At 54.4% G+C, this 21,440-nt stretch overlaps 2 protein-coding genes across 2 annotated transcripts; one reads left to right on the top strand and one right to left on the bottom strand.

The window, feature by feature from the left end:
• The first annotated feature begins 3,024 nt into the window (after nucleotides 1–3,024).
• Nucleotides 3,025–8,536, top strand: SLC2A6 (solute carrier family 2 member 6). The gene is made up of 11 exons (XM_050908002.1): nucleotides 3,025–3,162; nucleotides 3,394–3,589; nucleotides 4,217–4,379; nucleotides 4,481–4,687; nucleotides 5,307–5,406; nucleotides 5,970–6,181; nucleotides 6,331–6,483; nucleotides 6,840–6,948; nucleotides 7,186–7,359; nucleotides 7,673–7,818; nucleotides 7,907–8,536. The coding sequence occupies exons 2-11, from the start codon at nucleotides 3,489–3,491 to the stop codon at nucleotides 8,060–8,062; spliced, it is 1,521 nt and encodes a 506-aa protein (XP_050763959.1). The 5' UTR covers nucleotides 3,025–3,162; nucleotides 3,394–3,488; the 3' UTR covers nucleotides 8,063–8,536.
• A 133-nt stretch (nucleotides 8,537–8,669) lies between these two features.
• On the bottom strand, nucleotides 8,670–20,632 carry CACFD1 (calcium channel flower domain containing 1). The gene is made up of 5 exons (XM_050908015.1): nucleotides 20,509–20,632; nucleotides 15,457–15,529; nucleotides 14,908–15,033; nucleotides 14,655–14,762; nucleotides 8,670–14,208 (listed from the first exon to the last, which is right to left on the bottom strand). The coding sequence occupies exons 1-5, from the start codon at nucleotides 20,630–20,632 to the stop codon at nucleotides 14,115–14,117; spliced, it is 525 nt and encodes a 174-aa protein (XP_050763972.1). The 3' UTR covers nucleotides 8,670–14,114.
• Nucleotides 20,633–21,440: the final 808 nt, after the last annotated feature.

Below are 21,440 nucleotides of genomic sequence, written 5' to 3'. Positions count from 1 at the left end.
GCTCACCAAAAGCGAGTGCGGGGACCCGTTACACCATGCCGGAGGGACCCCCCTTCCCTCCAGGGGACACGGTCCCCCCGCACACCGAGGGACAGACCTGCCCGGGGGCTCAGCCCCGGCTCCCCGAGCCAAGACCAGCGCGGGCGCCGGCTCCCCTGTGCTTCCTGGCGTTACAGGTGCTTGGAGGTTTTTCAAGACACGAAGTAATTTCCTGTTTGAAGCAGTTGACAAATCTGCACAGAAACTGGATAACCCTTCACGTTTCAGGGAGATCCGACTGCTCCGGCTCAGGGCTCCTCTCCAACACACTTTTTCCCCCCCCACATATAAGGGGGGGGGATGTTGGGCTGAGCACATCTCTCTGTCCCATGTCCAAGTGGCTTCAGGTTTAGGACAGATACAGCGTCCTTCCATGAGGTCTGTGACAAGTGCATGCAGTGGCCATGTGCTAAGGAGGTGCCCCAGCCCCATCCTAACACTGCTCCCAGCGCACAAAATGCAGCAGCCGCTGCCAGCCTTCGCTGCATTGCCCTGCTCCCTCCCAAAAGCCTCCCACAAACAGGCTATTTAGGGAAAAAACTCGGTAATTAAATTATCACTTAAATACAGCAAAACCAGCTAATGCACATTTATGGGCTTGACAACTCTTCAGTTAATAGTTGCTTTGTAGCCAGAAGCATGAGAATTAAATCAGACACAGGCAATAGCCCCTTTGGGGCAGGAGGTGGCACTCGGGGCTCCAGCCCTGTGCACCCACATGCTGGGGTCGCACCAGCCGGGCTCACCCCACTGCGGCAGCAGAGCAGGTCCCGGGTCCCAGGCTTGTTTTGCCAGGTCTCAGGGCTGCAGCAGACTGCCCCCGGCCACCCAGCACCCAGCCTGTGCACCCAAGCACAACCCAACCCCAAGGAGCTGCCAGGGCCTGGGGCTCAGCACCCCTGCTCCTGGGAGAGGGGAGAGCACGAAGCCCTGGACAGAGGGCAGATGCAGATCCTGCTTTCTGAAGTCCCTCGCTAGAGGCCACATTCATCTCCAAAAACAAATGAAGGGAGGGAGATGAATTAGGAAGAGATGTTGTTGCATGCAGATGGCCATTTTGCAGTAGTCTGCTCTGAGTCGTCTTCTCCCTGTCCAAGCCACCAGGCTGCACAACCAGGTCAGCGCCTAGAACTGCCACCGATTCCTCACACCCCATCAGGACACATCATCCCTCCCTGCTTCAGTGTTTGCCTCTGCAAACAGGAAGCTCCCAGCCCTTGTCTTTGAGAGACATGAACATCCAAAGGATGCACAGACAACAGACCAACAGGCCCATCAACATGCCCAGAAGCCTTTCTTCCACTCACCCCCAAGCACACCACAGACCAGCAATGCAGGTTTCACACCTTTGCTCTAAGCAATATCGCTCCCAGCAAGGACCCACAACCCGGCACACAAACCTCTCCAAGAAGCACAAGCACAGAGCTGGCGTGACCCTGCACGGGGCAGCACGCTCAGCCCCACCACAATCCCAAAAAGCAGCAGCCAAACAGCTCCATGATGGAAAGAGCCAGAGATAACTAACCAGCGAGCCCACAGCTTCCTCCTTGCTAGAGATATTTACAGCAAAAACAAGGATCGGAGAGGAAAAAGAGAAAAGCCCTTACCTTGCAGCAGCCTCAGCCCCCGGAGACCTTGCAGCCACATTCCCCAGTAAGCACCATCACACTCAGCACCTGCAGTGCTTTTTCACCCAGACCAGCCCCAGCAGCATCGTCCTGCAGCCCTCCACCCCCTGCACACCCCCTCTGCTACAGCACTCTGCTTTTGGGGGCCTTTTTTTTTTGTAACTCCTCGTAGGGTTGAAAGGCAGCTGCTTTGGGGTGGAACATAGCAAATATTGCATTGCAGATACTCAGTATACCTGGTTTTGGGAAAAAGCTGAGGCCTGGGAGAGGCAGAGGGGATAAAGAATAACTTTCTCAATGAGTGGCCTTAGGGAATTTGAAGAGGAAGGATGCTGCAAATTCACACAGTGAATTTGCAGCATCCTTCCTCTTCAAATTCCCTAAGGCCACTCGTTTGCAGATTTTCCTTGGTCTGCAAGATGCAACCGGCAGCAATGCATCCCGACCCCTGCTGCCCCATGTAGGGCCATGACCTTGCACAGAGCATTGCCACCATGGGAGCAAACGGGCACTGCTAGCCCAGATGCCTAGAGCAAAGTGCATGCAAGGGAGGTGACCGATGGTGTTTGCTGATGGAGGGGGAGCCCAGGGCACAGGGACCAGCTCCAGGTCGGCTGGAGGCTTTTGTGACATCCCTACTCAGACCAACACAGCACTGGAAAGTTTTTGGATGAGCTGGCCTGCTGCCCCGACATCCCCTTGCTCCGTGACCTTTCTTCCTGCAGAGAAATCACAGCCTCGAGTGCCTGAGTCAGCTGTAAATCCCCAGCATTGATCAAACACTAAACGCGGCACTTGGTGGTTGCAGAAGGGGAACCAGATTGCACGGAGGGAAGAGCATAGCAGGTCCTGGCTGACACGGAAACGTCACTGGGGCTCCCACCCAGGCTTCGGGGTGCAGAAACCATCCAGGTGGTCCCAAAAGCACCAAGGACTAAGGTTAATGATGGAAACAAGAGGAGCACCACAGTAGTTTAGGGAAAGACATCTTTTGCTAATTAAATCCCAGTGCAAAGCCAGTAGGTGTGTCCCTCCCTTTCCCACAGGGTGAGTTTGGACCTTGCAGCCCCCCAGGACCTGCAGATGCCCCAGCACAACGCTGCCTGCTGAGCCCTGTGGGGCTGGGGGGATCAGGGCAAGGGGGCAAAGGCCCCTGTGGGCAGCCCAGGGCCCCCCGCAGCTGCACCCAATGTGGCAGAGATGCCACCCTCCCCTTTTCCATTCTCATCAGCGCTCTTCATCCCCCTCACCTGCTCCCTGTGCCCCTCTGTGTTCACCTCCCTCTTATTTCCTCTCCTTCCTCTTCCTCAGCTCTGGTCTACGTTGCAAACCCTCCCCCAGGGTGGCTGTGGAGGCTCACACGGATGCAATTTACCCTTGTAAAAAGAAGCAGCATTTGGCCAGTCTAACTAGTACCAGCTTCTCAAGGGGAGAGACGTGGCCCTAGCAAAGGGACGTTTCTGCTGGTGGAAACGGTTCTGCAAGGATCGTCCCTGTAAGTGCCGCTGCAGTGATGGGTTTTGGTGGCAGTGGGGTCTGGGAGGGGCAAGGGCTGGGCGGGTGCGGGACGAAGGCTGCAGGGCACCATCGTTTCCCCGTGGCTCTTTGCCTGCTGGTTTTCCGGCCCCCCCAGTTTCCTCCCCAGAGGCCAGCCAGGCGCAAGCCCACGAGGCAGAGATTTCTCTGATTAGGCAACGCCAGGCAGCCTCTCCCCTTTCGCTTTCAGCTGCCTCTTCCTCCCCATCCCCGAGGCAGCCCCCAGCATCCGGCCCCGGGCGCAGCAGCACCCACACCACGACGGGCACCGGCCACGGCACTGCCATGGAGCCGAGCGCACGGGAGCCCCTTGTGAGGAAGACGAGCTCCTCGTATCGGACCTTCCCCAAGAGCGCTGGCAAGAGGCTTGACAAGGAGTACCTGCAGTAAGGGCCAGGCTGGGGCCGTGGGGCTGGCTGTGGGGTGGGCTGTGCCCCCTGTCCCGAGAGCACTGGGCTGGGGGGAGCTGGTGGAAGAGCTGCTTCATACTGCTGTCGTTCCTGAGTTGCCTTGAGATGGGGTCTCATCCTGCCCAGGGTGCGCAGTGCTGGATGAGCCTGCCTGGGAGAGCTGCGGGTGTGTGTGCGTTTGGGCATCTGACTCTCATGGGGGCAGAAGGTCCTGCCGGGGGCACGGGGCCTTGAAAGGAACCCCCTCCCTGCTCCACCGAGACAAGCCGGCTGCTGGCTGGGTCCGTGGTGCCGCCCGTCTCCAGCTTCTGCTTTTCTCAGTTTGTTGAACCTGCTGAAAACTGCCCGGCGCAGAGGAAAGCATCGGTGGTGCCCAGGGGGACGGGCTCTCACCCCCTCGCCACACGGCAGGAATGGCTGCTGCTCCACTCGGAGAAACCCCACCAGCCTGGGGCTGTGCAGGGCCATTCCCCAGAAAAATCCCTCCACGGGTGTCACGAGAGCCTCGGCAAAGGCTGGGGGAAGTGGCAAGACAGAGTTAAAGTTTCTGCTGGGTGCGATAAGGGCACCCAACACGTCCTTCTCACTCCATCCCTCCCTCAGGAGTCTCCACAACAAGCGGCTCTACCTGGCTGCGTTTGCCGCTGTCCTGGGGAACTTCAGTTTCGGCTTCGCCCTGGTTTACCCCTCGCCCGTCATCCCTGCCCTGGAGGCTCACCCCAGCCCTGCGCTGAGGCTGGACCAGCACACAGCATCCTGGTTTGGGGTAAGGAGCAGGGTTGTCCCTGCCAGGGGTGGGGGTCAGAGCCAGTGGGTGTGCAGGGGGAGCCCAGACCCACCGAGACCCCTCTCCGTGTCTCCCCGCAGTCGGTGTTCACGCTGGGAGCGGCGGCGGGGGGGCTCAGCACCATGCTCCTCAATGACCTCCTGGGCCGCAAACTGAGCATCATGTTCTCGGCGCTGCCCTCCGCCGTGGGATACGCGCTGATGGCCGGCGCCCAGGGGATCGGGATGCTGCTGCTGGGCCGCGTGCTGACGGGCTATGCCGGCGGCATGACAGCTGCCTCCATCCCGGTAACGTGCCGTGGGAGGGAGTTTGCTGGGGATTTGCATGGCGGGAGACGAGGCGGTGCCGTAGCTGAGCCTGGGGTATCCTGTCGCTTTTTGGAGGCATCAGCAGGGCTCCAGGGCTGCGGCTGGGCGATGGGGAGGGGCAGGATGCACTGGGTTAGTGCCCCTGGCACGGCCAGCCCGAGCTGTCCCCACAGTGCTGGACTTCCCTGCCCGCAGAAAAAGGAAGGCAGGTCCTTGATCCCTGCCCTGTTCCTCCTGGCAGTTATTTCCTCCCATGTTTACTGAACGCCGACCTCGTGTTGCATGCAGAGGGGAAGGCAAGAATTGAGTAACCCTGGGGCCCATCTTTCCAGTAATGGGAGCCTGAGCGTGCCGCTGGAGCACTTCTCCCACACCGGGGTGAGGGAGGGAAGTGGCGGTGCCTGCAAGGCTGTCCTCTCTGCCTGCCAGGACCAGCTCGTGCTGCTGCACCGGTCAGGTTGCCAACCCCAGAGGGCAGTTTCCCAGCAGTTTGGGTTTCCCCTGGCTGCAGTGGATGACTGTGAGGTGACAGAGGACAGGTTTTGGTGGTGACGGCTGTATATTGCAGCTCCGTTAAGCGTGCGTTGTCCTGCTCCAGGTCTACCTCTCTGAGATCTCCCACCCCGGGGTCAGAGGCATGCTGGGCGCTTGTCCTCAGATCATGGCAGTGCTGGGCTCCCTCGTCCTGTACGCACTAGGCAAGTATCTCAGTGTTCGGAGGGCAGGAAACTCTTGGCGAGGCCTTAGGGAAGGGGAGTTTATTTTAAACAACTTTCTCAGCAAGTTGATGGATTCCTTCCCCTTGCAGCCAGCTCACAACCACCACCCCGAGTGTGCAAAAGGGGTCTGGACAGGATCACCCGTGCATAACCCACACTTGTGTGTGTGCTCAGAGGGATGAATCCATAACCTGCACGGACCCGTGGCCATTACTGTGCCTGCAGACCCGGGTCCTGCCGAGGTTTCGTCAGGGCTGAAGGGCAGCACACGATGAACTGCGTGTGCATCTCCTGCCAGCGTGTGCCCTGGTTGCTGCAGGATCTTGCTGGATACTCTAAGATTTGGGGGAGTTTGCTGGAATTTCCCCATATTGTACAGCTGAAAGTGCTTCTTTGTGAGGAGAAAAACATGCAAAATATCTTTTTTTTTTAATTTTTTTTTCCCCGCTGGATTTATTAAATTATTGGGGTGCTCATGTGGAGGCAAGGCCAGGACACCCTTCCCTGCATGCTTTCCGCTCCTAACCGTGCTGCTCTGGCAGGGCTGGTCCTGGACTGGCGCTGGCTGGCCGTCGCAGGGGAGGTGCCCGTGCTCACGATGATCGTCCTGCTCTGCTTCATGCCCAACTCGCCCCGGTTCCTGCTCTCCCAGGGGAAGGATGATGAGGCCCTGGGGTCGTTGTGCTGGCTGCGGGGCAAGGACACGGACTACGGCCGGGAGTACCAGCAGATCAAGGACAGCGTGAGGAAGCAGGTGAGGAGGCTCACCTCCGGCATGGGGGAGATGTAATGTGAAAACTGCAAAATCCAGCCTCCTTTGGGCAACTCCTGAGCCATCTTCCGGGTGCCACGGTGGTGCCCAGAGGTGGCAACACCTCAGCTTTCTGGCTTTGTCCCCTCCAGAGCCGGCGGGTTTCCTGTGCTGAGATCAAGGACCCCTTCATTTACAAGCCCATCCTGATCGCGGTGGGGATGAGGTTCCTGCAGCAGCTCTCGGGTGTCACCTGTGTCCTCGTGTACCTGCAGTCAATATTTAAGAAAACGTCCGTCATCCTGGTGAGCCCTGGGGTTCAGCCCATGCTCAGACTGCCTTGCCTTCAGTGATGGCTGCCCAACGCTCCAAGTCCCCTGCAGCTCTAAGACCCCAACTTTGAAGCCGTTTTTAAAGCACCTGGTTGGCAGCAATTGCCAAGCACCTGCACTGCAAAAGGCTGCATGAGGATGGGGTGCAGGACTGGCCCGACTGTCTCCCCGCTCTCCTCCTCTGAGCTTCAGGCTCTTCTTCTCTGGTCTCTTACTGTAGGAGGATAGCTTTGACAAAGTCATCAGCCAGAGTCAAGGCAACACATGTAGGAACCTGCCCTTGCCCTGGCTCTCCCGTCTCAGCTTCCCCACTACTTTTGCCGTTGCAGAAACCAGAGTACGATGCAGCTCTTGTTGGCTTGGTACGTCTGTTCTCGGTGGCGACTGCGGCTGTGTCGATGGATAAAGCTGGGAGGAAGATTCTTCTTTTTGTATCGGGTATGTCTCTCTCCCGCTGTTGTGCAAGGGAAGCTCTTATTTAAGGATTTCCAGGAGCTCTGCAAATGTGCAGGAGTGGAAACTTCAGCCATACAAGATTCGGGCAGGGAGTGGGGAGGTCTTTTTCCTTTGGTGGTGGCTCAGCTCCTAAGCAGAGGTGTTCCTGGGAGCTCAGTCCTTGGCACGGAGGAGATCACTCACCCATCAGTCCCACTGTGCTGTTGCATCTCTCCACAGCTGGTGTCATGTTGGTCTCCAGCCTGACCATGGGGCTCTACATCCACTTCGTGCCAGCTTCTCAGAACAGCACCATTGCCAACAAGACCCTGGTGAGCTCTGCCAACCTTCCTGCTGAACCGACAAACTACATCACCCTCATCCCCCTCCTGGCAGCCATGTTCTTCATAATGGGTAAGTAAGTGCAAAGAGCAAAAGAGAGCCCAGGACCCACAGCCCAGGGCTGGGTACCAGCCTGGGCGGACATTTCTCATCTGAGGCAGGGTGCTATGGAGCAAGGAGATTGGGCTTGGAATTGGAAGGAAGGCAGATGTCCCTGGAAGACCAAGAAAGATGGCATCTGAAGTCAATTTGAGGACTGACAGAGCATGAATGGGGGGGAATAATGATTGATGGGGGAGCAGGGCAGGATTGCACAGGGCTCTTGCACACTCCTCAGCGGGCTTCGAAGCCTCAACAGCCTCACCCTACCCCTCCTCCCCTGCAGGTTATGCCATGGGCTGGGGCCCCATCACCTGGCTGCTGATGTCGGAGATCCTCCCTTTGAAAGCCCGTGGGGTGGCCTCGGGGCTCTGCGTCGTCGTGAGCTGGCTGACAGCCTTCACCCTGACCCAGTTCTTCCTCCGGGTCGTGGTGGGTACTGCCCCGGGAGGGTGTCCGGCAGCCCCTCCTCAGACCCTCTCTGCACCAGCTGACGCCTGCTTTCTGTCCCACTTTCCAGGAAGCCTTCGGCCTCGAGGTGCCCTTCCTATTCTTCGCTGTCATCTGCGCCGGGAACATCTTATTCACAGGCTGTTGCGTTCCAGAAACCAAAGGCAGGTCCCTGGAACAGATCGAGGCCTTCTTCAGGACTGGCCGGAGGTCATTCATGAGGTAGGAGCTGCCATCTGCCAGCCGTGCTGGGCGACCAGTCCACATACTCAAGGGCAATAAAGAAAACGGTTGTGCTGCTGGAGGTGGAGGCTGGAGCTCTCTGCAAAGGCAATGGGAGAGGAACGGGGGGCAATGATCATCTCGCTTTGGATGTAGAAGTTGCCAACTGGAACTTTACCTTCTCTTCCCGTCATTCAACACTACCTGTTGCTCTCTGGGTAACATGTCAACCCGAGGTATGGGACCAGGTAACCAGTGCCAGGCTGGAGATAAAGATGTCCTGGAAAATAAAAGGTATGGCTGCGGACAAGAGACCATGCACGTCCTTTGCTCAGCAGCCACCAAAGCAGCTCGAGAGCCCAAAGGTTTGGCTGGAACAGAGTTAACAGCTGTAGCTGTTTTGGCAGAAGTTCATCATGTAGTTGCAAGAATAAAACAGTTTTGCCTCCAACTGCAAGCTGTTGCCTTGATTTGCAGAGAAGGGAGCTGCAGGTGGGTGGGATGGGAGAGGCAGACCAGGAGTGTGACGAGGGGACCACAGCAGCCTGCAGCTTCCCAGATGAGTCTCATGTACTTAAGGACTGTGAAAGAGGCAGAGCCAGATATTTTGTAGAAAAAGCTGCCACGTTTTATTGCTCTAAAAACACACATTACACTAGAAGCCTAATGAACAAGACCAAATACAGTTCACAAAGAAAATCCAGGACAAAACAAAGAACAGGAACAGACAAACATTCAGCTGTAGTGCAAGTGATTCACTGTAGGAAAGACACAGCGGGTACTGACAATACTTTGTACTGGGGTGGGTCCTTCCCACCGCAGGGTTTTACTCATCCACAAAAAGGAAGGTGGATGCACCTCCATCACAGTTGTGTGTAGAGCCTCCACCTCCATCACTTTGAGATTTCAACTGCATAGTTAGTAGCAAATCGCTCTTACCCCTTTCCTGTGTGTCCTGCAAGATTAAGGGCTTTTTTTATTTTTTTAGAGCCTAACCCTAGGTAAAACACAGCTGCAGGACGTGGTTATGGCTGTGAGGAACGAATGGCCTTGCTGAGTATCACATCGAACCTAACTCCTCCCAAAAGGGCAGAACAACAAAGGCTGAGCTGGGAGATGATTTGCCCAAGCATTTGTCCAACCTCCTGAAATGCACTTGGCACCCCGAGGGCTGGTGGAGATGCTTGTGTCCTCCCATTCCTGGAACGTTCAGCCTGCTGTGACAAGGAAGCATGGGGTAACATAGCATATTTGACGCAGATCTCGAGGTATGCTAGCTACTATTTAGATCCCCTGCAGCAGGAGATGAGAGAAATCACCTAAGAGAAGATGTGCTTTATCAGAGGATTAATTTAAAGCAGCCTGGGACAGAGGAAGAGAGATGGGCCAAAATCAAAGCCACAGAGAAAATTCAGTATTAGACCTAACCTTTGCAGCTGAGACCCATTTCCAGAAAGATGTTCAGCCCTGGCTGGAATATGACTGTTTCTAAGTATGGCCTGATTACGAGAGGTCTCAAGAGCCTCTGGTTTCCACTGACCTTCTGAAGATCAGGATCTCTGGCAGCCCTGTGCTAGAGCGTTCTCTTTCTCACATGGCTATGGACCAGGTCTTGATATCTTCACTTCAGTGAAACCCTTCCCTGAAGACAGTGGATGTTTTTTCCTCAGGAAAAAAATGACAAAGATGAATTGAGCTTCCCAGGGCTCAGCCTAAGGAGGAAATGCCCGAATATGAAATGAGGTTGGACTCTTCAGGTCCTGTGAGAACCTCATTGGAGAAGTATTTTCTGAGTGACCTCCTTTCTTCAATATAGAAAGTCTGAGGGTTTTTGCTACAACATTTAGAGTCTGAGAAATCACAGTGGCTCTTTCCAGAGGTAGAATGGTCTTTTTATTCACCGCACACACAGAGAATCAATTGGTGTTACAAAATCAGCTCCTGCCCAGAGCAGCGAGGTCTGGGTACGCAGCAGAAAGTGAGCTTCTGCTCTTCTCTTCACGCTCAATGGACAGCCCCACGGGACAGTGGAGCTAATACGCACAAGTGCTGTCAACTTTGTGACTGGATGGGACATGGAAGAGTTGCACGCTGTATAAATGCAGGTGGATAAGAAGTGCGCAGCTCACACGGTGAATGTAACAGTCCATTGCTAAGTGCATGTGTGCTGCCAGTACCCAGGTGTCTTTCCACACTTGGTGTCAACAATTCACTGTAGTCAATGCATCACCCGCTCTGGAGTTCTCACGTAAGAAAACTTCTGTCCCATCGTCTCCCAAGAGGCCTTTCAAGACCTGGCAAGCAGAACCTCTTCCATCGAGACCCCGTGGATTAGCCATCCAGCCTGGATGCCATCAGCAGGGATTGGGTTGAGCCTGTAAAATCTCTAGAGCAGGGCTTTTAACTTCATTTATCCTTACACAGCTCCAAGCACCCTGATGGTGCCTCTAAACACAATAACCACCATGCACTGTGAATGGGCATATTAACTACTGTGATGCTACTACTCTAAAGGTCCTTTCTATCTCCACAAAAACAGTCTCTTGCCAACGCGGAGGTGAGACCATCCACTAACTGTCACTACAACTCTTAAAAGCCATGGGTGCTGTCACCAAGCCACGTCTGCAATGATGGCAGCATCTGGCTTCGTTTCAGCTGCATCACAGACAGCCGAAATTCCCAAGAGCTCCCACTCCAGACATGCATCTGTAGGAGTCAGCACTCTTGGAGCACGGATCTGAGACACCTCCTGTTGCGGAAGGCACAGAGACACTGAACAGACCCGGTGTCTTTAAGCATTGTGGCCAAAGGCTCCAGCTCAGCTCTTACAGAAGAGTCCCTGAGGCCCATTTTCAACAAAAGCATTGAGCTCAGAGCTGAGCTTTGCAACCTCCTAACGGTGGCAGAGCTGATGCAGATTGTCCGCTTGCCTTGGCCCCAGTGTCAGACCCAACGGCCACAAAACACAGCATGACAGTACTGCTGGCGTCCAAGGGACTTCTGCTGGTGGTGCCAAGGGAGCAGAGCGGACCCGTCCGTGCCGACGAGCCCTCCAGGTGACCTGGAGCAGCAACTGCCTGCAACAGCCCCAGGGACTGCTGCTGGTCTATGGCAATAGGACAATCAGATGAAGCCAGCAAGGGTCCTACCAGTTCTGTGGTTCATCAGCACAGGCGTAGATCAGTCTGCAAGCGTTACTCTATCGCCTCTGCTTTGCCTTTCGCCTCCTGTCACTAAAGCTACTGTGGAACTACTCACAGAGCAAAGCAGTCACTACCAAAGACATGCTCGTAGCTACGTGCATCAGTCCGCAACATTCCTCACTAAACACTACTTAACTCCCCAAACCCCCCTGAAATCAAAGCAGATATCCTGTTTGCTAGGCAGGACTCTGCACTTGAACCACCCAGTAAAGGTACTGCACAGGGACACCACTGGCTCGAAGAGCAGAGAGGCTATTACCGCTGAAGTATCCCGCAGGCTGCAGTGTGTTCCTCCTGCAGCACCCCGTTACTGCAGGCAGCGTGACCCACGCAGGAGGCTGTGGTCCCTGCACACATGCACAAGGAAGGCCAATGGCTCATGTATGGCATGCAGCAACAGGGATCAGCCCAGAGCTGGGGGCTCTGAAATGGCACAGCCTTTAGTGAAACAAGCTGCATCTGGGCTGGCGGTGCCTATTCTGTGTCCCAGACAAGCTGGTGTCAGAGCAATCACGGTTCAGAGGCCTGGGGGGAAAGGGGCTTAGCACAAAGTGGCCACCCAGCATCCAGCTGCAAGGGCCCGTGTGTGTAAATAAACCCAAGCCGCGTTCCTGACTGGTGCAAATCCTCACACCTCCCTGAACTCCAAGGAAGAAACAACAGCTAATATTAGCTGGCAGCTTAGCTCCCCGATCTCCAGGGACCGCTCTGCTCCCGCTGCCATGCACATGCTACATCCGTACCCAGCCACCCCCTCCAGCAGCGGCTCCATCCCAGGCTCTGCCAGGGATGTGCTGCTGTTGTCCAGCTAATGCGAATATGCACCGTATCTAAAGGAAGGACACGTTATATAGATATTTTCCAACATGACACTGCTCAGAAGCCACAGAGCAGCTGGCTTGACAGACCCTTCTTCTGACAGACAGCACTCAGCCTCCAGCAGCGTTTCTCAGACCGTAGCATGACCACTCTGGTACCCCAGTGATTCAAATGGGACCACAAAGTGATGGTGGCAGCAGGAGCTCAGCTCCCAGGGCAGGGGAGTAAGAACAGGCTGCAGTCCCCGCTGCCACTGCTCACCATAGCTGCTACCTGCCTGGGCTGCTGAGTGAGTACAAACCTCCAGTCCGGCAGTTACAGCCCAGTTTTCCCCCCTTCTCTCTCTCAGAAGAGGGGGAAAACAAACTTTGTCAAGCCAGTGGCCCAGAAGAAGACAGAGGGTTCAAAGGACAACACACTTTCCAGAAGTATGAGAAACACTCTGAAGGCTGAAATAGGATTTTACGGTATCCCAGTTACAGCATCCCAGTTACAGCAGCCAGGGCTCTCCCTGGGTTCAGAGAGACCCCCCCAATGAAATGAGGCAGTCCTTTGAAGGACAGGAAACAGAGCACTCCTTTCTCCTATGTCCAGAGAAAATGAGTCCCATCAACATACTTAAATAACTAGAAATAAATTATTCCCCTTTTTCCTAATCAAAATAAAAAGCAATCATGTAAAATCAAATAAATTAAAACCCCCAGAAGAAACCATCATCAGAAGAGGGAGATCTGGACTTAGCGAGCAGTTCTGTTCTGCATGATAGAAAGCAAACGGAAAATATGATGCAAAAACCATGGATGGAGCCCGGAATAAAGAAGCAAGACATCCCAGCTATCCACACAGAAATGGTGCAGACTTCTCCATGTTTGCAAAGGAAGGATATGCCACCTTCCCATACAAAACCAGCCCAGGACTGATGCAAAAAGAACATGAGCCCAAAGAGAAAGGCTGTAGCAGATAGAAGCAGAGAGCATGTCCCTTGCACGGAGAGATGGGTCATGGGAGCAGGAGCAGACGCAGGGAGTGAGAGATAACAGAGCAGAGTCCCAGGCTCACGAGAGAAGGATGCTCTTGCACATCAGTAACCCTTACACCAGCAAAAAATCCCACTTGGCTCAAGCAATAGTACCCTTTTTCAGCTGAGATAAAGCAAACCTCACTTCCCTTCTTCCCCAGCAAAAGAGTGAAGCTTAAGAAAAGTACCCTTATTAAGACAAAGTAATTAATTCTTACAATTCAAGTAAATTGCAGTAACTGCCTGCAGCTGTATCCAGAGGAAGTGGGGACTGTGCTTTGTAGGTACCAGGATCTGCCCCAGCACCTCTGGCAGCTCCTCTCCAGAGATGGTTATTGTCTTTACATGGGTTTTTTGCTGGAAGTCCTTTCCCGTGCAGCGACGCCTCCAATGCCTAGCCTAGCTGGACCCATATTAAAATATACTCAATGGAAGAAGACCAAGCTTAAGCATCACCATGTATTGCTAAACCCTGGATTAGTGTATTACACCTAGGAAGGGCCACACCAGAGAGCGTTACTAAAAACGTGTAACGTGCAATGGCAGGTTATCCCCAGGCATGAGGCCAGCAGCTCCGTGACTCCCATGAGACCAGCACAGGCAAGGAGCTGGCACGTCAGCTCTGTCCCTCCTCACCCCATCCGGAGAGCCGTTCCCAAATGAGCACTGCATCCTCGGCTCGTTATCACGCATCACTCCAAAGAAAGGCTACCTAGTCAGGCTTGTAAAGCAGCACTCAGAGAGCCAGCACCTCTGCAGCAAAAAAAAAATAAATTAAAAAATAGGGGGACTGTGAGATATTTGGTTGAGGAGGAGAGGGGCCAATGCGCTGAGGTCTGGCTGCTGGTGTGAGAAGAGGGCACAGCCCGCCCCAGCCCCTGAGATTTCCAGTTGCTGCAGTGTCCAGGGAAATCGCGGCATAATAGAGAGAGGAGCGGGCAGAGGGAAGGGCAGAGTGGATTTCCGTATCTTCACCATCTCAGTGTCCAGGAGAGGTGACCCCGAGCTCGCATGCTTCAGAGAGCCTGTCCCTCCAGGGCCCCCGTGAGCTTCTCTTCATCCATTTGCTTCTGCTGCTGGTGGATCCGAGCATAGGAAATGGCATCTCCCCTGCAGAGAGAAGGGACAGCACTGGGATGTGAGCTCCAGGTGCCCACCATGGTGGGTACAGCACCTGGCAGAGAGGTATCCCAACCGGGGCCTGGGCCTCTCCGTGCCGAGGGATGCCAGGAGTGAAATGAGACTCGCTGGTCCTCTCCAACCCCACAAAGATGCTCGCCGGGCCCACCCGTCCAACGGCTGCAGAAAGAGGGCTGGGACCCACAGGGCAACCTAGATTGAGCTCCCAAGGAAAAGCTCAGAGCTTCAGCAAACCCTAGGACCTTCCTTCCCAGGGCTTTGAGATGATGGCAGGGAGATGTTCTCTGGCAGCATTTACACCAGAAAGCACGGTTAGTACAAGAGGAAAGCATAGCCTTAGGGAGGCAGATGGGGGTGAGGGCTGGAGGTCCACCTTCCCCTTCCCTCCCCTCCACAAGCAGACAGATCTCTCTTACTTTTTACCGAGCGCTGACAGGCCATAAAGCACCCCGGTGGCAAACGCAATGGCATTTCCAAAGAGCGTGGTCAACGTCAGGCTGAGCATGACGGGGAACACAGCCATCCTGGAAGAGAGAAGCAGCCCTCAAAGCCGAGCTCCGCTCCCCGCGGGATGCGGGGATGCTCGTCCATCGCGGCGTGCCCACGTGCATCCCAACGCGGTTCCCAGGATGGCTTCACCCCCACAACACACCCCAGGAGCATCCTCACCCGCAGTAGAAAGCGGCTTTCTGCCAGGGCCGCAGCTTGTCCGCCCTCGCAGAGACGGCGTTCGCAAACTCGATAAACTGGCAGCAGAAGGGGGCTTCGCACAGGAACAGGACGAAGGCGTTGAGCCTCCAGACAGAGCAAACCAGAGTTAATCCTGCCCACGTAGCCCAGAGCAAGGGTTGGCAATGCCCCCCGGCTCCCCGCAGACCAGCTGCTCCCATGGCCAAACACAGGCAGAAGGGAATGGTGGGGCTGGACCCCACTGCGCTCTCTCCCCCCTTCTTGATAATTCCCAAACCCTGGTGCCCCAGACTTATTTTGGATAAGGGTATCTCAGTATTCACTTTTTAAGGGGTAAAGAAAGAATGTAAATAGAATAAACCCAGCATCTCAACCCACCCGATGGAGCAAGATCTGGCAATTCACAGAGCCTGACGGACATTTCGCTCACGTCCACTGCCCAAGCAGGGCAGTTCTGCCACTTGCTCAGTGACATCTAACTAACCAAACCTCCCTCCTGGCAGAAAAAAGAAAAGAAACTCTGCTCACATCATCCACACGCCGGCCGCAATGTTCAGGGGGTTGATGGTGACACAGTTCCAGAGACCAGCGAAGGCACAGGCTGGAAAGTAAAGAGGCTTTCAGTGACCATGAAGACCAGCCCAGTGCGCCCACGGGGGCAGCGGGGCCGGAGCCCGGCAGGCAGGGCTGGCTTCTCTTCCCAGCTCTGCCCTGCAACGGGACCTTGCAGCCACACCAGCATGATTTTGCTCTCCTGTATTTTGAGCTGTTTTGCAGAGCAGGGGCTGCCCAGAAGAGCCCTTTTTTTGGCCGGCACCTCTAGGCACTGCAGAGCAGCCTGTACAGACCAGCACAGGAGGGTGGGTGCAAAGGTCTGATGGCCCGAACAGGAGCCTGGGATGCAAGGGAGAGGGTTTGTTCCCAGCTCCTCTGCTCAGGTATCCTTTTGCTCCAAATGCTTGGTGTCCCAGAGTGACACTTGCACAACTATTTCACTTTCGTAGAACAACAGAGCATTTGCTTTTACGTGGAGTCACGTATGTGGCACCCTGTGGCACCCTGGTTTTTATTTGCTAAGGAATTACTGCTTTGTCCTGGGATGAACAAAGAGGTCCCAGCCGGCACCCATCTCTGAGCAGCACAGGGAGAGTTCAGCAAAAACATGACTTGCAGCACCAAGGCACACAGGCAAACAATAAATAAAGCAGAGGTGAACCCGGTCTCTGCCACACACTGCTGGTTCTGTGCAACTCCACTAGAGATGGGCAGAAAAGAGCCAAGTTTGGGTCTCCACTAATACAAACAGAAGCAGATGCTAGACAAAGCAGAGCCCAAAATAGCCCCAACATTCCTGATTCTGTAATGCAAGGAGAGGAACCAGGCAGCAGCATCCAAGCCGAGGCTGCATGCGCCTCCTTCCTGCCTCATTAAACTTGCAAAGCTTTCCCGGCACTTGATACGGCCCTTTTCCTCCGCCGATACCAACAGGCTGCTGCTGCTCACCTGGGAACCCGAGCCCGGGCAGGGAGGGCAGCGAGACATGGACTGAGTCCACAGTGAACACCACCACCCTGCAAAACTCTAGCTAAAATTATACAGCCCTTAAAGGCTGTCCCGGGGATGATTAGCGGCACAATGAAGAGCAGCAGAGTCCGTCTCTGAGAACGAGACCAGCCTGGGTTTGGGTATTTCAGATGTCTGCTCGTGTTTTCCTAAGGGGATCCCTGAGCAGAGCTGCTGTGAGCAGTCCTGACCTTCAAAAGCCTGGCACATATTGGCAAGGTTTCTTTTAAGCAGTCACTGCTGAATCCTCAAAGTTCCCTTAAAAATAGTTATCCTTGTTTACCGGACTGAGAAACAGAACTGCAGGCCTATGACAGGACCGATCTAAGGTCATCCCACAAGCAAGTGATCTCCTGGTTTTAGGAAACAACCAAACAAGGTTATTTTCAAAGGCTTCGTAGGACTATTCCACAGGACCCAAAATCTTTCGGAGAATCCTGCAAGAATAAGGTCAGCCAGCAGAGGAGAAATGCCAGAGGATGTGTTACCAGCCATGCTCCAAGGGCACTTCTCATCCTCCCATCACAGAGGGACCAGTGTCAGTGTCCCCACGCTGCAGGGGAAACTGAGGCACTGGGGTGGGATGATCTGCTCAGTCACACATGCAAACAGCTGGAGAGCTGGAAAAGCAATGACAAGCAGGATTGCTGGGAGCAGCGGGCAGCACAGAGAGCAGGGCACAACATGGAGGTTTCTAATTCTTCTCTGTGACCAACAGACCCTTGGATGCTGACAGGAGAGGAGCTCAGGGGAAGCACCACAGGCTTGTGACACTCGCTCTCACCCAGGAAAGCACACTTCTGAAAATAATGTTAAGTGACTTTCAGGCACTTTATAATTAGCAGAACAGCAAAAATCAGCTGCGTCTCGACTATCCCCGAAACGCAGCTGGGGCTGGGGCAGAACCCTGCCTTGTTTAACAGCGGAGCGGTCCAAGCGGTTCACAGAGCTACAAAACTGATCCCAACCACGGAACAAACCTGGGGAGGCAGAATGTTATTTTTTCAAGCAGGTTTTTGGCCTTATTCTTTTTTTAATTTAGCCAACCAGGGGCGGTTTTCTCAGGGTTCTAGTTTGATTTTGTCCTCAAACACCCCAAAACAATCCTTGAGCACTCAGCGTCCCTGCAGGAGTCACAGCTAAGCAACCACCCCAGTTGCCAATGGACTAATGACCCAGCAAGCCTGAGCTGAGCAAGCCCCTACGTCAGCACGAGCGCCAGCCAGCGGGAAAGGAGTCAAAAGGTTTCTAATCGCAGGAACACTGCACTCGGTGGCGGCTGCCAACAGCCACAGAGATAACGATTCGGTGACCTTCGGTCTCCTTCACAGAGCAGCGCATCCCACAGCAGCCTGGTACATCCTTGTCCCACTGGGACGGGATCAGCTCCTGCCTCAGTAGCCAAAAGGGGACGGAGCTGCCCAAGCCAGAGACTTCTTTTTGCAAAACAGAGGCCTCGCAATAGGTTTAAAATGCAGATAATGCTCAATGGCACGTAAGCTATAGAAGGCAGACAGTTCTGCCATTTGTCTAACGGCTGTCCCATCTCGAATCTCTGAGGAAGCACAAATAACTGGGAGCTAAAATGGGGGGGGAAGAACACCACCCCCTACAAAGGCTCTATTCATTTCAAGCAGCTGGTCACTGTCCTCAACACGAGCCTATTTTTGCTCCTAGAGCATTTTACAAAAGCCACAGACTCTCCTCATCCTTTTACAAACAGGAACACAAGGGAGAGAAGGGACTTGGCCAAGGTCACCAAGCCAGTTTCTGGCAAGAGCCAGAAACAGATCCCGGAACCTTGCTGTTCTTGTTCCTGCTCCGGCCCCTGGACCTTTCCGACTTAAGCAAGTTGTGGGCTGCAGGTGTTTGTGTATGTGGTAGACATTGTCTGCCAGTCTCACAACAGTGAGTTGTTTCTCATCCTTTCTACAGGAAATTTTTCCTTCCGTAAGAAATAATCCAGCCCTGTAGCAGGACCACAATCCAGTTGCTCCAAATCCTTATAAATGATTTCTGCTCTTTCATAGCAAGCTCTGAAAATAGCAGCAAACTCCAGCCTTGCCATGGTACTCGTCACCCCCTTTCCAAACTGTCCACCTTCAACAAGGCGATGCTGAACAAAGAGCATTTTGAAGAGGGCCATTGGAGGGTTGCCTCTTTCCACAGTCTGCCATTTCCCTGCTCGTAAGAGGAGTCTGTGTCTCACGCTGCCTTCTTCTCTGCCTGACGAACCTCATGAAGGGAGACTGTCAGGGCAACAGAGCAAGCTGTCTGACTCTCCAAATCATCGGCAATCCTGTTAAGAGCCTGGCTCTTCTTCCAAAAGCTTCTTCTCACAGACTCACCCAAATACGTAAAACTCTCAGCTTCCTTTAAAAACAAGTCATGAGCTCTCAGAGCCGTGAACAAAAGGTTGGGAAAATAATCCAAGTACAATTCAGCTGCTTTGAAACATGAAGACAGAGAAAAAAAATCTGTCTTCAAAGACTTGCACTTTTAAGCCACTCACGAGCTGCTCTGGCACGAGGTGGGCAATGCCACCAATGCAACCCAACAGCCACCCTCTCCAGCTCTTCACCCTCCATCCGCGTCCCCCTGAGCTCTGCGTGGGCCAAAGCCGCATAAAAAGTGCCGAGGCTCCGGCTACAGCCCCAGCCCGTGGGAAAGACGCTGCTACACTAAACCCCCACCTGGGACCTGCGCTGAAGACACGTCCCAGCTGGTCTCTTGGCCGTCTGCCGGGACCAGAAGCGCGGGGGCCCCAGGCAGAGCATGACGAGGCCAGTACGTTCTGCCCCATAAGAGCAGTCCTACCAAATCTTTTCACACCTCCAGAATTTCAGCACCTAAGACATAAAACAGTGAGAGCAGCGTATGTTTTACCAGCCTAGCCAAAAAGGGCTGTAAGGAGCCTGCCCAACGATACCGCGGTCTACAAGGTCGGCTGCAAAAACGCCATGGGCTTGTGCAGTCAAGTCCCGAGGCAAGAGGCAGGCATGGGAAGGGGGCAGGGAGAGAGGGGGATCAGACGAAACGCTACAGCCGAGGGAATAAATCAGGGCTGACTGCACTGGCTGAGAAACACTCTTGTTTTACTAGAAGTTGTGGACCTGAAGCAGAAGAAATTCTCCATCCTGTGCTCTGCAGGAGATCAGACTAAACGGTCATAACAGTCCCTCCTGCTTTTGAGAGCTATTAATCTCCCCACAGAATGTAGCAAAACAGCACTACAAGACAGGCTGATTTCTGGCAAAGTTGCAAAGACTCTTTCCCTGGGAAAATTTTTTTCAGCAGCAGGTAATTCACAGCGCAGCCAACCCACTTTGCTGTACGCCGGCTCCCTTCTTTGTGTCCAGGACTAAACCCCTTAAAAACACACAACACAAACCAAGTCCATTATTCACCTTCAAAAACAACACAGCCAGGCCTTCTGCAATCAACAACAGGAGTAATGGGAAACATGCTCCGACATTCAGGACGTGGAAAGAAAATAAGTTGCAGGAACGTACAAACACCCGACAGTCAAAATAGGATGAACCAAATCCCGTGGCCCCTCTGCAAGCCCTGAACCTGACCCTGCTGAGCACCCTGAGCCTAGTGCTCGCAGTAAAATCGTCAAGTTTATCTGCCCACAGCCCTCCCGCAGGACCAGGGGCTCAGCTGCTGCTCCCGTCACTTCCAGTGAGTGCTGCATCCAAGAAGAAACTTGAGGATTTGCAGATCCCCCCGTGACGTCCCTTCTCCCAGGTGCCGAAGTTCAGCAGGTTCGGTGAGCGCAAATCCCTCACGTGCCAGCTAAAACCACCCCGCTTCAGGCATGTCCACGACTCTTCCTTCTGCCCGAAACGCAGCAAACCAACGTCTAGAGCAGACGCAAACGCGTAACCCCAAATGATTGTTTCATGGCATGCCCCCCCTACACAGAAGAGGCAGGCAGGACCCCTGACATGCGCTTTCGCATGCACAAGCGGCTCCGAGGGGAAACCTTTGGCTGCAAGGGAAGGGGATACTTACACATGCCCCCGATGACCCCGGCAATCCTGCAGAGCCACCTGTACCACCAGGTCATGCCATCATCGGCGGAGGAAGCCGCTGGGTCAGGGGCTGCTGCTTGGAACTGCTCATCCTGAGAGCTCATCGCACCCCTGCTCCCGGGGGGCCAGGGGGCAGCACCCCGCTCCCCGCCTGAGCCCCAGCAGCGCAGGATGCTCCCCCTCCACCCCCCAGGTGACACTCCCCCCCCACCACCACCCCCCGTGCCCCACTCCAGCCAGCCCAGGAGACAGCCCTTAAACCCAGCCCTGCCGCTGCTGGGCCTCTCCCCGCACCCCCATGCAGGGCCTGGCCCCCGGCAGCCCCCCCAGGGCTGACAATAGAGGGTCTCTGCCTGCAGCTGCGATGCCAGCGGCCGTGGGAGCTGCCTCCACGTCTGCCTGCGTATTGCATTGTGGGTCCCCTCCTCCAGCAGGCAGGGCTTTGATGTCACTCTCATTAAAAGGCTGGTGGGCAGAGCCCATGGCGTACATATTCATAAGCAGCCGCGCAGGCACGCACTCCACGCCAGGGTCTGGGGTGTACAGGAGCTCCGGGTCCCGATTCCGCTCGCTAACAACGAGATGCTGTTATCCAGGCAGCCAGCGTGTGCTCAGAAGAAAGGGACACATGAATTTTTACATTAACATGAATTTAAGTGTTACATAATTCTGCCCTCGAGATAAGAGGGAAACGCTCCCCTTAATCTGAACAGAATCAGGTTTTCTCCCTAGAAAACGGGAGTACGAGTAGGACTTTGCAAGCCAGAGATGTCCCAGTTGGCAACCTGTTGGGATCCAAACAAATGGTACAGGGAAACAGCCTTAATTCTCTTAAATTATAAAGACGACAGCTGCATCTTTTGCAAATTAACATGGAGCATACAGTCAGTAACCAGAGCCCATCTCTGCGGA

The sequence above is a fragment of the Gymnogyps californianus genome, chromosome 18 (assembly GCF_018139145.2).
Source record: "Gymnogyps californianus isolate 813 chromosome 18, ASM1813914v2, whole genome shotgun sequence".
Classification (NCBI taxonomy): domain Eukaryota; kingdom Metazoa; phylum Chordata; class Aves; order Accipitriformes; family Cathartidae; genus Gymnogyps; species Gymnogyps californianus.
The sequence above is the reverse complement of the archived record's forward strand: the minus strand, read 5'-3'. Positions and strand labels throughout refer to the sequence as shown.